This window comes from Mesoplodon bidens, assembly GCF_964165515.1.
Source record: "Mesoplodon bidens genome assembly, chromosome: 14".
NCBI lineage: Eukaryota > Metazoa > Chordata > Mammalia > Artiodactyla > Ziphiidae > Mesoplodon > Mesoplodon bidens.
This window is the reverse complement of record NC_138170.1, coordinates 43,920,399-43,935,331: the sequence shown is the minus strand read 5'-3', so window position 1 is coordinate 43,935,331 and position 14,933 is coordinate 43,920,399. Positions and strand designations below refer to the sequence as shown.

Here is a 14,933-nt window from a genome sequence, read left to right as displayed (position 1 = left end):
CATTCCCCCCCCCCCTTCTCTTCCTTCACACTCTGTATGGTTTCAAACTCTTAACGGTTAAAATAATGTATTACGGTCTCTTGGGGGTGATGTGGAGGGGATGGAGTTTTAGGTTATTGGCATCAAGTGTCCCTAAGCCCCAGCAATCACTTGGTGCTCCACGCCTGTGAAAACCACAGTAGGCCAGGCCATTGTCAGTTTTGTTGAGCAGTTAACTCTACGTGGAAAGGCTGCACATGCGTGTGTGTGTGTGTTGAATGAATAAGAAACTCACAGATCAAATATCTCAGATTTGTTTTTCACAGTAGCACCTATTCTGCAAACTGCATGTATGTGTGTTTTCCAGGAAGGAATGCAGCTCATTTCAGAAAAGCCAGAGACGGAAGCCGTGGTGAAGGAGAAACTCACAGGTTTACATAAAATGTGGGAAGTCCTTGAGTCTACCACACAGACCAAGGCCCAGCGGCTCTTCGATGCAAACAGAGCTGAACTCTTCACCCAGAGCTGTGCAGATCTGGACAAATGGCTGCACGGCCTGGAGAGTCAGATTCAATCTGACGACTATGGCAAAGACCTCACCAGTGTCAACATCCTGCTGAAAAAGCAACAGGCAAGTGGCTGTTTCCCTGCCGTGGTCCTGATAGTCTTAACTCGCCCACCGTGTTCTCAGACATCCCCTTGGTGTGTGAAGGGATTTTAACCCAGCACAGCGGGCTCTGACAGCATCGTGGGACATTTCCAGAATCTACTGGAAAGACACAGTAGCAGTGTTGGGTGTCCATGCATGGAAATATTCTTTCATTATCATCTTGGTTGACGGATAGTATCACCACTTAACAGTTGAGTAAATATTCATTTCATTTAGTCTGCAATTTACATGAAGGAAAGTTACTGTGTTTGCATACTTGGCTGTATAACGTCTAGATATGTGATAGTTACCTGAGTTGTTCAGGGCACTTTATAAATAATAAAAGAAATTTGGGGTTTTTTTGCGTCACAGTAAAGCCCTTCTAAGGGCCAATGAATTTACTCTGAATTGAGGAGGAAACAGCTCTGGTGAGGTTGAGCAAGCAAGTTGGTGGCAGAACCTGGCAGGAGCTCCCTGGGCCAGGTTTGCAGTGTGTGGCCGAGTCCTCCCCTACCTAAGAAAAGAGTCAGTTTATTCTCAGACGCCAGCCCCTTGTCTCTAAGCCAGCAGTGTGTGGGCTTCCCAGGGTGGTCTTTCCTGAGTGAGAGACCTCTGCTTCTGCTTTCGCTCGTTTTCCTCATGTAAATACACAGTTAGGATGTTTTTAGCCATTATCCAGTTTTAAAAAAGAATAATCAGCTTTCTGACTGAAGAAATCGAGAGGAGATGGTAACATTGGCTGTCCTTCTGGCCTAAAAGAACTGGAAGCAGAAGACCTGACTCCTTCCTGGGGGTTCAGCTGGTTTCCAGCATCGTTATGGCTTCTGAACAGGCAGATGAAGACTGTCCTTTCCCCATAATTAATTCTTGTTTCCCCTGTCATTTGCCTCCTAAGTTCCTGGATAAACTTGACAGTTGCTCCCAAGTTGAAAAAAATCTTTCTAGGAGTTTTTTTTTTTGAAAGATCAGCTGACGAAGTGGAGCGCTAATTGCTGTTCGCTGGCCGTGCGGAACCATTTCTTGGGCTCTCCACTGTATCAGTGAATATTCTTGGGTCTTGCATTTGGGCCAGTGCCACAAGGGAACACTTTACAGCACCCTCCGTGTGTCCCTCGTCTCGGGTGTGAAGGTGGGTCTGTCTTCGCCCTCAGATGCTGGAGAATCAGATGGAGGTGCGGAAGAAGGAGATCGAAGAGCTCCAGAGCCAGGCGCAGGCCCTGAGCCAGGAGGGGAAGAGCACGGACGAGGTGGACAGCAAGCGCCTCACCGTGCAGACCAAGTTCATGGCGCTGCTGGAGCCCCTGAACGAGAGGAAACAGAACCTGCTGGCCTCCAGAGAGATCCATCAGTTCAACAGGGACGTGGAGGACGAGATCGTGAGTACCTCCCTTCCTGGCCAGCCTGGTGCCCATGTTCTCACTGCTGGGCCCGACCCACCTTGGTCACGTCAGTGAGCTGAGCCATCCCAGCCCTGCTCTGTGTATCCACGCAAAATGTAACTCTGTTTTTCTGTCGGGTTTTCTAAACATAACTCAAGGATTTAATGCCCCTCGAACGGTAGTTTTACAAACAAAGAATGAGGACTCACGGAGAGTCCGGTATTGAGGATGAAGTAAGGTCTGGAAGGCTGGCCCGTGCCCTGTATCGGAGGAGAAGGGCAGGCTCCCCAGGCCGCCCTTCCCAGTGGGATTCTTTTTCTTTTTCTAAATTGTATTGAAGTGTAGTTTATTTATAACGTTGTGTTAATTTCCGCTGTACAGCAGAGTGACTCAGTTATACGTGTATATGTCCTTTTTCATATTCTTTTCCATTACGGTTTATCACAGGGTATTGAATACGGTTCACCGTGCTGTACAGTAGGACCTTGTCATTTATCCCCCAGCGGGGTTGAACACACTTCCTCTCTCATGCTGGCCTCCCTGCTCTCCCCTCCTGCCCTCGTTTGCATCAAATATTTGTTCTCTTTGAGTGGCCCTGACCACCTATTTACAATTCCTTCTAGTTGTGGGTTGGAGAGAGGATGCCTTTGGCAACTTCCACGGATCACGGCCACAACCTCCAGACCGTGCAGCTGTTAATAAAGAAAAATCAGGTAAGCGTGTCTGCTGGGGCTGGCTCCTCCTGGTAAATCGGCGCCATGCTACAAGGCGGTGAGCGGGAGAGCTCTGAGGGCTGGCGGCTTCTCCTTGGCCCCCGAGGCGCAGCACAAGCAGCGAGCTGCCGCGGTTTAGCGAGCCTCCGGCGTGTATGCCCTGCTCCCACAGACCCTGCAGAAGGAGATCCAGGGGCACCAGCCCCGCATCGACGACATCTTTGAGAGGAGCCAGAACATCGTCACGGACAGCAGCCTCAACGCCGAGGCCATCCGGCAGAGGCTGGCCGACCTGAAGCAGCTGTGGGGCCTCCTCATCGAGGAGACGGAGAAGCGGCACCGGCGGCTGGAGGAGGCGCACAAGGCCCAGCAGTACTACTTCGACGCGGCCGAGGCCGAGGCGTGGATGAGCGAGCAGGAGCTGTACATGATGTCCGAGGAGAAGGCCAAGGTGAGGCAGGGAGGCCGAGTCCCCTCCCCCCACCCCTGCCGCTGGAGAGCCTCAGACGCAGAGCCTGAGCTTGTGCACTGCTGGGGGCGACGTCCTTGTGAAACGTTTCGTTGTCGCCTTGGTCGTGGGGGCAGTGTGGTGCATACCGGTGGCTGGAACCTGGCTCTTTGCCCCTCGACACAGAATTTTTTTGTCTGAATCCCGGTATTGTCGTTAAGACTGGATTCATCATGCCCTCCGCTTTTTTAAATAGAGATTTGCCAAAGTCTGCCTTTTACAGTATATACTGGATGCTTTTGTTTTGAGACAGTCTAGAAGTATTTGTAGATGCTTTTGTTTTGAGACAGTCTAGAAGTATTTGAAAGTATTCTCACCAGGATGCTGTTATCTACATCTGTTAGACCGTGGAGAGTTTTTCAGCCAGCCAGGATACACTTGGTTTGCCTGGGCTTTACCTCATACTTCAGCGGGTCCTCGTCACCCTGCATCATCCTCATGTCCGTCTTTCAGAGGCTCCCACGGTCCAGTCCACATTGAAGCTCGTGGAGCGCTCTGTATTCCAACGCCCATATCACACCTGTGGCTTTTTTTCTTTCTGCCAAGTCTTCCTCCTGCCACACCACGCAGTCAGCCAGCCCCTTTTCCAGGGGGTTTTGGGTCAAGGGGTGTGGGGACGGCTGTGATTGTGACGGCCCCCTCTCTAAGCAGGATGAGCAGAGCGCCGTCTCCATGTTGAAGAAGCACCAGATTCTGGAACAGGCCGTGGAGGACTACGCGGAGACGGTGCATCAGCTCTCCAAGACCAGCCGGGCCCTGGTGGCCGACAGCCATCCCGAAAGGTGAGTGCTGTTCTGTGAAGATGAGACTGGCCTGTCGGTTCCTCCCCAGTCAGGGCCTCTTGCTTGAGTAACTGGTAATGTAGATCTTTGGGAAGCATTTTTAAAACAGGCCCAGTAGGCCTGTGCTGAACAGGAAGGGTGACCGGTTACATTACAGGACCTCACTCTTGGCGGGTTGATTATCTCCTGCTGGCCAAGCCCTATTGAGAGAAGATTATTGGTGTCGTGCGTCAGAAGTACCGATTGACTTGCATGGATATACAGGTGATAAAAGTACCTACCCTTGGGTTTAAAAAGTCATCCAGATTAGGAAAGTAATTACTAGTTTTAATAGAGCAATGGATAAGGATACTTGGACCTGTAAATTAAAAGGGCTACGGGGAGAAGAAAATGATGCCGCCTCTGAACTCATATACATTGAGTCTTGAGAATGCCTCAGGAATAAGAAAAAGGAGTGTGTGGTACTCCTGCCCTGTTACATACCAGGCTTACACGCTCACTTCAGTGGCAGTCATTTTAGGCTTCCTCTGGAACTGCCTGTTACGGCTCAGACAAGAATCGGCTTTGTGCATTAACCAAGGCCAGTTGGAGATGAGGTCAGTGGCTGGGTTGGTACAGGGCGTCCTTCAGGGGTTCATGATCAGGACTCCCAGGAAAGTGGCCTTCCTCATCTCTCAAGGACAGGCATCAATAAGTCCTTGTCTGACTGCTTTCATGCTGGAAGACTGTCATTCCGGGAGAAGTTGGAGGGAGGGGGATGGATGCTGCACCCCCAGGACCCAGGAAATGGTAGCAGCAGGGCCCGCCCTCCTGGCAGAGAAGAGCATGCAGCCCAGAGAAGGTCAAGGTGTGTGCAGACGGGGATGTTACCTGTCCCTTCGACAGCATGGCACCAGAGAACGGATCCTGGGTTAACTTCTAATGTCAGAGGAAGTCCTGACATACGGAGCCAGCAGTGCAGAGTGTTTCGATTTCTCTCCCCTCCCTCTGTCATCACGGCCAGGATGGCCTTTGTCCTTAATCACTGTGTTTTGTTACACGTTGGCTCTTCATTACTTGAGGTCAAAGTTCAGAGTTTTATTTTTTTAGGCTAAATCGGTTAACTTGAGGTTTCCTTTGAGAAATGTTGTAGAATGTGATCTCTTGGCATTTCCCCTCGTTTACTGGCTCCCTGAAGAACATGTCCCCCTCATCTCGCCCCCCCTCCCCCCGACCCCCCTGCAGTGAGCGCATCAGCATGCGGCAGTCCAAGGTGGACAAGCTGTATGCGGGCCTCAAGGACCTGGCCGAGGAGAGGAGGGGCAAGCTGGACGAGAGGCACCGGCTGTTCCAGCTCAACCGGGAGGTCGACGATCTGGAGCAGTGGATCGCCGAGAGGGAGGTGGTCGCAGGGTCGCACGAGCTGGGGCAGGACTACGAGCACGTCACGGCAAGTACTGCGGGCAGAGGGTCCGGGCGGCCGCGCGGCGCACGCGGGCTGCGGAAGGCCCCTTGCGCGCCTTGTCTGCGAGCAGAGAACGCACCCCAGACTCGAGCCAAAGATGGCGGGGTTTCGTTTCAACTTGACACTTTGGTCACCGGGCGACTTGGGGGTTGTTGAACTTCTCTGCTGCGGCCTGTCCTCCTCTGGTCAGAGGAGATGGAGCCCAGGCCTTACTGGGTGGCAGTGAGCAAGGAGGAAGCCTGATTGATAAAGAGGCTTTGGAGCTGAGATCTGTTAAGTCAGGCATTTCTCTCCAAAGGACATTCACGTGATCAAGAAATAAAGTGTTCACAGTAGTCTCACTGATTTCTTGGTGCGTATCCCTGTTTCAGATGCTACAAGAACGATTCCGGGAATTCGCCCGGGACACAGGGAACATTGGGCAGGAGCGCGTGGACACGGTCAATCACATGGCAGACGAACTCATCAACTCTGGACACTCGGATGCCGCCACCATCGCCGAGTGGAAGGACGGGCTCAACGAAGCCTGGGCTGACCTCCTGGAGCTCATCGACACGAGGACGCAGATCCTCGCCGCCTCCTATGAACTGCACAAGTTTTACCACGATGCCAAGGAGATCTTTGGGCGCATCCAGGACAAGCACAAGAAACTCCCCGAGGAGCTCGGGAGAGATCAGAACACAGTGGAGACCTTACAGAGAATGCACACCACGTTTGAGCATGACATCCAGGCTCTGGGCACTCAGGTGGGTGAGGCGCTGCCCAGCAGTGGTGGGAGGGCTTCTTTCCGTACAGTGTCTCTGTGCCTCTCGGAGCATCTCTCTCCATTCCTTGGCTCCGCAAAACATGCCTCAAAGAATTGCCCAAATTAAACGGACATGCGTGTGCACATACACGTATCACCCACACTGCTGTAATGCTCCATCTGGGAGGACTTACCAGTCCGTAACATTCTCAGTGTGCCACATTTCGCCGACACTGTTGGATGAACAGTACTTATGATTAAAATAAACAACCCAGACACATACACAGACATTTACAAGTTTTAGGCCTTCTCAACAAGAATTTGAATTACGTTGGCATATCCATCCGGAATAATTTCCAAAATGATAACCTCATTATTTTCCATCAACCAGAGTCTGAGTTTTGTATCGGAAAAGAGAGAAAACAAGATTCTAACGTTTTACTATGCCCGCTCTTCCCCTCCCCGCTATAAAGTGGTTAGCACTAAGGCTTTGTTTAAGAGCTGTCTGGCAAAGTGATAACCATATAACAGTAACGATCTGTAGTATAATCACTCTCTAATGCACACTCTCATCCCTGCACAGTTTACCGCTTAGTCTTATGCCTATTAGATGAAAAATAAATTGTATCTGTCTTTTCCCTTAAATTTCAAGATCTTAGAGAAGAAGTCCATTTTCTTAAAGATATCAGCCCTCAGGATATCAGGAGGTTTGTTTTTACCTTTTAGAAGCACGTCAGTGATCTACTGCAGGGGTTGGCAGATTTCTTCTGTAGAAGCCCAGATAGTACAGATTTTTGGTTTTGTGGGACATACAGTCCATTTACAACTACTTAGCTCCACCATCGTAGCATAAAGCAGCCACGGACAATCCGAAAGCGAAGGGCATGTCTGTGTGCCAACAAAGCTTTATAAAAACAGGGAGCGCAGATTTGCTGTGGGCCAGCCCCTGATCTAGTGTGCCAGCCTTCTTTGGTGTGCTTTGGGGTTTGTTCTATGGAAGGACCACCTTTACTGCTGTTGTCTTCCCCTTAATTTGCCCCTTCTAAAAGCAAAGGTAGGTCACAGCTGGGGCTCCATTCACGTTAAGTGGCTTCCCCTTTTCCATCCTGGAGGTAGAAGGTGTGGAGGGAATATTTAAGAGATTTGTGGAGTGGCTGAGGGTCTGCATCAGGCAGAATTTAAAAACGCCCACCATGCATTGTGCGGGTTTCCAGTCTTTCCTTCACGGCTGGCGGATTCTCCATTCAAATGCTTGTCAGCTTCCTGTTCAGTGGCTCTCACTGCCTGTAAGGTCCTGGAGCACCACGTGAGCATGTAAGGATCCTGAACCATGCAGTCTGACGTGCACATGCACTTAGAGCACGGCCACCAGAGAAGGGCCGACCCTGGCTTGAATTGAGCCTGTTAGCTGTATCACTCCAAGTTTTAATTTCCTTCCTAAGCTTCGGTTCCCTAATGCTTTAAGGATTGCAGTGTGTATTGTTTTTAAAAAGCTTAAGAGAGGGGCTTCCCTGGTGGCGCAGTGGTTGAGAATCTGCCTGCCAATGCAGGGGACACGGGTTCAAGCCCTGGTCTGGGAAGATCCCACATGCCGCGGAGCAACTGGGCCCGTGAGCCACAATTACTGAGCCTGCGCGTCTGGAGCCTGTGCTCCGCAACAAGAGGGGCCAAAATAGTGAGAGGCCCGCGCACCGCAATGAAGAGTGGCCCCCGCTTGCCACAACTAGAGAAAGCCCTCGCACAGAAACAAAGACCCAACACAGCCATAAATAAATTAAAAAAAAAAAAAAAAAAAAGCTTAAGAGAACTTCTGGAATGCCTGGAAGCCTTATTAGCAGCAGGTCTTTCCTCTGCACCTGTAAAATCATTTACTTTTAGAACTTCAGGAGACTCCAGAGATGGTAGAGTTGCTCCTTCATTTTTTTTTTCATTAAATCCCTTCACTTTGAGAGGCTCAGAGAGATGCAGGAGCCCACTGAGAGTCCAGGAACATCCAGGGCAGGAATCTGTTCCGTCAAGCCTGATAGTCTGCACCTCACCATACCCGCTGGGCCAGGCCATTTCAGCCACAAAAGTATGCATGCCCCTCCTGCAGTTAGAGCAGAAGGGAGGGCTCTCGGTGCAGGCTCCGGAAGCTGATGGCGTTTCCTCCTTGGCTGCTTTACTCTTAATGCCAGCTGACCCGCCACCATCCTCCATTCTGTGCGGGAACAGTGGGCATGAGGGAACCTGATGATGATCTGCAGTGACTCCTCAAAGCAGTAGTTAATTCTGGCAGGAATTTCTGCTTTTGCTCTCCTCATCTACCTTGTTTGTTGTTGTGAGAACAAATTAAAAACAGCTAGAGGCCCAGGAAACTTTTTTTTTTTTTTAACTTGTTTGGAAAGATTTGGTTAGTCATATAGGAGATAAGCTTTTCAAATAATTTCCTAGGAACTTGCTTATTGTCATTTGAGTTAATACCTGAGCCATATTTAAAGAATGTTTCCAAAAGTCTCTTAGGATATGGAAATCAAATCACCAGGGAAACCAAACTCCATTGATTCTTCTTTGCGTCTCTTGCAGAAATTTATTTTCCTTACCTACCACCACCTAGAGCCTTTTGAGTGATCAGGGTTGGAACACCTCCCCGCAAGCCCCAGTGTGCATCCCCCACATGATGTTTCTCCACATAACTCCCCTCACGGACACCTGAAGGCTGCTATCACTCAGGATGGCTGTTGTCTTCAGACTTTGATCAGTAAATGAAGATTGAGTGTGCGCTCCCCATACATGTATATTTTAAATTAGATGTTGTGCACGATTATGGCATTACTAATACGTACTTTATATAAAACATAAGAGAAGGAAATTTTTGAAGACAAAATAAGTCATGGTTATTAGTTTCTCTTGTAAAGGTGTATCCGCCCTCCACCACCACCCTCGCCCCCAACAAAAGGGTGAAAGGCTTTTCTTGTTTTTTTCCCCCTTTTTACACAGAAGTATTGATATTATGTACTCTCTCTGTGCTTTGCCTTCTCTACATAGCCGTCATCTTGGAGTACTTCTCATATGAGTACACAGAGCCCTTCCGCATTCTTTTTCATGACTGCATGGGAACCTCCTGTATGAATGTGCCATTGTAATTTAACCAGTCCCTCGTGGACGAACAGATACTTTATTTTCAGTCTTTTGCTTTTACAGACATTGGTGCAATAAATAACCTTATGTGTATTTCATTTCCTAAAAGTGCAGGAGTATATGTAGGATAAATTCCCCAAAGTGGAATCATAAAATCAAAAGGCACATGCATTTATAAGTTTGGTGGGCACTGCCTGTGCCTTCTGCAGGAGCTGTAACCTTTTGTCCCATCAGCAGTGAATCCGCTCACTGACATATATACATCATCAAGCTTGAATTTTTGCCAACTAGGAGATGACAAATTACAGTATCTCCATGTAGCATATTTTCATAAGGCTCATTGGCATTTCTTGTTCTCCAGAGTTTTTATTGAAGTTTGGCTGATTAAGATTTTACCTTCTTTGGCATCAGCATTTTCAACTGCATTAAATGCTGCTTTTTTGTTTTTCACACGTTGGAATGTGCCATTGTGGGAGCTCTTACAGGTGATGCATATATTGTTTTCAACAGCAACATCACATAGCTAATGGAAAAGGTGTTTCAAAATGAGTTCTTGATGGCAGTTTCTCATTCCTGATTTAAAAAAACACCGTCTGTACCATGCAGGAGCAGATTAGGTGTTTATCCTTTACTGTATCTGGGTGCATACCGTGTGTTTCTGTGCCGTCTTCACATCCTGGGCCACCTCCGGGGACCTTTCCCGACCAGGACTCCCATCAGCGCGAAGGCAGAATAGTGTGCAGAGGGGGAGTGGGAGGCGGGTGGTGGCGCGGAGGCCCAGCTCTGACCCGTCTGGTCTCCTGGCGGCTTCACAGGTGAGACAGCTGCAGGAGGATGCAGCCCGCCTCCAGGCCGCCTATGCGGGCGACAAGGCCGAGGACATCCAGAAGCGGGAGAACGAGGTCCTGGAAGCCTGGAAGGCCCTGCTGGACGCCTGCGAGGGCCGCAGGGTGCGGCTGGTGGACACGGGGGACAAGTTCCGCTTCTTCAGCATGGTGCGCGACCTCATGCTGTGGATGGAGGATGTCATCCGGCAGATCGAAGCCCAGGAGAAGCCACGGTAACGCTGCCGGCCTCCCGGCTGGGCCCTGCCCCAGAGCTTTGAGACCAGAACGGGGGCGGGGAGGGGTTTTGGGGGGAGCCGCCGCTGTTCCACTTGTCTCCTGCACACGGTTGTCAGGGAACGAGGGGCCCAGTGTAGTCGAGCCCTGTGGAGCCCTCCCCATTTCTCCCCGACCCTGTCCCCTGGGTCCACGTTCACCCAGGCCCTCCTGCTCTCACCTATGGGCCTCGTGCCTCAAAGCAGCCGCATACCTGGGACCGGACTAGCTCTCCCTCACCACTGGAATGAGGTGGCTGCTCTGAGTTCTTTTTCTATGTCTGTCAGATCAAAAACCACTCTGTCCCTTTTCAGACATATTACTAAAGGTGCCTCTTACGCTCAGCATCTGCTTTAATGGTGTCTCGGGATTCGTAGTTAGTATTTGTTCTGTGTCTTCTCTTTGGCCATGTTTCGTGCAAAGCGGTAAAGAGGAGCTAGTGGGTGTACAAGCAGGCACATACACAGCCTCCTGTTCACCCCTGCCGGCTCCAGCCCTCACCGTAACTGAGAAATGGGCTGTGCCCCAAAAGAAGAACTACGGTTATTATATACATGAAGCAGTTGTGTTTCCTTAGGTCAGGACTTTCCAGTCAGTCGGTTTTGATGGATGAGACGTTCTCATGGCTCTGCCAGTCGCTGATTGCTTGGCTGGTTCCTGCTCTGTGTGTCTTCATGTCTAAATAAGGAGACAGTATTTGCTGCTCTTTAAAACACACACGTCCTGAACCTTTGGCAGCTAACTCACTGGGGTACAACCGGGGACACCTGTTACTGCCTCTGTGCCTTCTTGAAGAGTCTGAAGTGCATTTCAGAGTAAAAGGTTGAACAGAGATCCAGTGGTTTTTCTGGTCTCCAACTAGAAGAATTGTTTCAGCGCACACACAAAAATAAAAGTAGCCTTATTCTCAGTGTTAGGTTGTGAAGCTGTGCTTAAGTTATACCATCGTTGCACTGCAGCTCAGTGACCTAACCTGCGCTCAGACTGTGACTCAGATACTGTGCTGCCAGTTTCCTTCAAATTAATTACGTGTTTTGAAACCCACACGTTTGTTTGCAAAGCTTGGTCTCCTAAAGGAAGTATTATTTGTGTAATTTTAGGGATGTGTCCTCTGTTGAACTATTAATGAATAATCATCAAGGTATCAAAGCAGAAATCGATGCTCGTAATGACAGTTTCACGACCTGCATTGAACTTGGGAAATCACTGCTGGCGAGGAAGCACTACGCATCAGAGGAGGTAGGATGCCACTTATGCTTTGGGGCCCCTGGGGTGAGTGCAGCTGGTGTTCAGATGTAAAGTGACTCACTCTTGTGAGCGTGTGTGTATGTGTGTGGGGGCATATATAGACACACAGATAAATCTATGCTTACATTCACACACACGTATGTACACACTTATATGTGTTTCAGAAATCCTTGCTTCTTTCCTGTATGTGTAGAATAAGACAGGCAAGTCTCTAGGTGTAGAGCCAATCAAATCCATGGCACAGAAGACAATTTTTGAGGGCCTCTGGTGAAGGGTTCGTCCTCTCTCACCTCCTCCATCAGTTCTAGAAGGTGTCACCCCTTCTCTGTCACCTGTGCCCTAGATCTCTTTGCTCTTTAGTGGATGGTTGCTAAGTCGAGTTGGGATGCTGGTGACACACAGGGCAGTGGTTATCAGTGTGAGGCCTCCGAGAGCTCAGGGCTTTGCCCCTCTCGCCGCCCCCCGCTCTGAACTTGAGTGTGTTCGCCACAGGGATCCCCGGAGTCTGGAGGGGGCTCAGTGCATTGTTGGCCTCCTCACGACAGAGCAGCTTTGGGTTGAGCCCGGCCTTCCTCCCAGCCCCATCTGGAAGGAACGTCGCCATGCTTTTCTCTCTTCTGCCAGTACGCAGATAGACTGAGCAGTCCTTAGATCTTTCCTGCCTTAGTGGTGGTCTCTACATAAAAAGTGTTTTTCTTGGGCTTCCCTGGTGGCGCAGTGGTTGGGGGCCTGCCTGCCGACTCAGGAGACGCGGGTTCATGCCCCGGTCCGGGAAGATCCCACATGCCGCGGAGCGGCTGGGCCCGTGAGCCATGGCCGCTGAGCCTGTGCGTCCGGAGCCTGTGCTCCGTGGCGGGAGAGGCCACAACAGTGAGAGGCCCGCGTACCACAAAAAAAAAAAAGGTGTTTTTCTTATATGAAGCAGCCCATCAAGGGTCAGACTAGGAGGATGTGATCTACTCTATTAAGATGTCCTTGGGGTCCTCTTTTCTCACAGATCAAGGAGAAGTTACTGCAGTTGACGGAAAAGAGGAAAGAAATGATTGACAAGTGGGAAGACCGATGGGAATGGTTAAGACTGAGTAAGGATGTACCTAATCTCTCTGCTCTTTTTGGGTCCCCACTGAAAGCAAGCCAGTTTATTTACCTGCTTTAATTGATTTGATATGATGTTATCTCTTAATGATTTTTGGAGTCTTTCTGAATGCTGCTTTTTTAATGTCCTATTTCACCATTTCATGCTAATAAGTATTTTTAAAGAGTTCCCTGTGACATATTCATTATCTTTCATCTCATGATTGACCTCAGTGTTGTGAGTGGGGTCTGAGTGTGTAGGAACAGTATAGGGATGACAGGACGTGGCATCCCTCTGGGAGAGTGCAGACAGGAGCCCTTTCTCCTCCAGTTATCTTTAAGGACAATTGTTACTGTGGAGTCAAGAAGATGGAAAGTTGGCTTGTTAGGTCTTATGAAAGCTAACAACGATAAAGATTTTGCAGTGAACCGGGTATTATTCTAAGTGTTTTATATGTTTTTCTTTATTGACTTCCCACAATAACCCTCTGAGGTAGATTCTATTTTTAATCTCATTTTATAAAGGAATATGTGAGCTAACACAGATTTCATAATATACAGTATTGGGAATAGCATTTATGATTGGTATGAACTGCAAAGGTAGCCCAACTGAAGCATTATTTACCGTACTTTGCCATTCTGTGTTTGGGGCTCCAGGCTCTGTCCTTATATTATATTATAACCTTATTCTCAGGCACCAGGAGTGCTTTCTAGAAGCAGAATCCAAGGGGCCTTTTCTGAAAGGTGTATAAGAGACCTAGTGGAGGCATCTCAATTCTTTTGAAAAAGAAATCCCACTTTTGATCATTCTTTGGATGAGGTTTTGGTCTGTAAATTTTGCCAGCTCCCAGGGCAGGTTCAGTTCAGTTCAGTTCAGCAAAACCCAGATTACACTCCACTGTGAACTAGGCACCAGGTTGCATGCTGGGCATTCCTGATGAGGTGACAAGTTTCTCAAGCAGTGGGGGCATCTTCTTGTGCCGTGTTGGGGAGGCCACCAGGGGGACACCAGTGCTGCCCGCAGTCGTCTTCTTACCTGAATGACCCCAACCTTTGCTGCTTAAGGTATAATGAAAATGCCAGCCATAGCGCAGGCAGAGCTGAGGTCTGGCCTGCCTTCTCACAGCTGCAGTGGGTGGAGGTCATGCTGTGCTTCCTCACGTGTGGAGGGACAGAATGAATAAAGCAGAAGCCTTAGCCCATACTGTCCCTACTTCCCCTACTGCTTCCAGGTCCTTCCCTGCCTCTCAGCCCCCCAAAGTGAAACAGCACTTCCACCCCAGAAAGGGTGATTGGTGAATGGCTGTCCCATCAGAGTAATCTGGTTATATGTAGATTGTGAATTCTTCAGGGCTCTGAGGCTTACCTCACCGAAGTAGGGCTGAGTGAGCAGAGCATACCTCCTGGCCCTGCATGGCCGTATAGTAGCCACTGCCCACATGGGGCTCTTCAGAACTTGCAACATGGCTGGTCCAAATTAAGATATGTTCCAAGTATAAAATACATGTCGGATTTCAAAGACAGAAGAAAAAAAAGATGTAACACAACTCAGTTAATTTTTATACTGATTACGTGTTGAAATAACAGCTATATCAGGTTGTCTAAAATATGCATTTGAAATCAACTTCACCTGTTTTTAATGTGACTGCTGGGAAGGTTAAAGCTGTACACGTGTGGCTCACATGACGTTTATGGGGACAGCGCAGATCTAGACTAGACTGTAAGCTGGTTGTGCCGGCAGCTGCCAGCAGAGGGCAGCGCCACCCTGAGCTGCCGAGTCACCCTGCCCTCCACACTCACTCTTGGCTCCCTGTGCAGTCTTGGAGGTCCATCAGTTCTCAAGGGACGCCAGTGTGGCCGAGGCCTGGCTGCTCGGACAGGAGCCCTACCTATCCAGCCGAGAAATAGGCCAGAGCGTGGACGAGGTGGAGAAGCTCATCAAGCGCCACGAGGCTTTTGAAAAGTCTGCAGCGACCTGGGACGAGAGGTTCTCCGCCCTGGAAAGGCTGACGACAGTAAGTGGGCCCTGGGAGCCGGGGTGCTCTGCCGTGGTTCCCGTGGGCAGCCTCTCCTTCCTGCTCACCTCCCAGGCTAGGGAGCTCAGGTCATCGCTCTGATTTTAAAAGCATAAGGATCTTCCTGGAGTTGGTGTTTCTCTTGGTACAGGACGTGGGGAGATGGTCCAGGGCTCC

The 14,933-nt window shown here is 49.6% G+C and overlaps 1 protein-coding gene across 7 annotated transcripts in view; it reads left to right on the top strand.

Moving 5' to 3' along the window:
- Positions 1 to 14,933, top strand: part of SPTBN1 (spectrin beta, non-erythrocytic 1) — a 197,909-nt gene that overhangs the window by 171,519 nt on the left and 11,457 nt on the right. For 5 of the 7 annotated variants that reach the window (XM_081254827.1, XM_081254829.1, XM_081254828.1 and 2 more), the window contains 11 exons: positions 347 to 610; positions 1,780 to 2,004; positions 2,631 to 2,720; positions 2,893 to 3,171; positions 3,877 to 4,010; positions 5,235 to 5,439; positions 5,826 to 6,200; positions 10,135 to 10,379; positions 11,520 to 11,658; positions 12,665 to 12,749; positions 14,560 to 14,756. In XM_081254827.1, the coding sequence (XP_081110953.1) occupies positions 347 to 610; positions 1,780 to 2,004; positions 2,631 to 2,720; positions 2,893 to 3,171; positions 3,877 to 4,010; positions 5,235 to 5,439; positions 5,826 to 6,200; positions 10,135 to 10,379; positions 11,520 to 11,658; positions 12,665 to 12,749; positions 14,560 to 14,756 (2,238 nt within the window). The remainder of the gene's footprint in view (positions 1 to 346; positions 611 to 1,779; positions 2,005 to 2,630; positions 2,721 to 2,892; positions 3,172 to 3,876; positions 4,011 to 5,234; positions 5,440 to 5,825; positions 6,201 to 10,134; positions 10,380 to 11,519; positions 11,659 to 12,664; positions 12,750 to 14,559; positions 14,757 to 14,933) is intronic. The other 2 variants (XM_081254831.1, XM_081254833.1) reach the window with 1 other exon arrangement.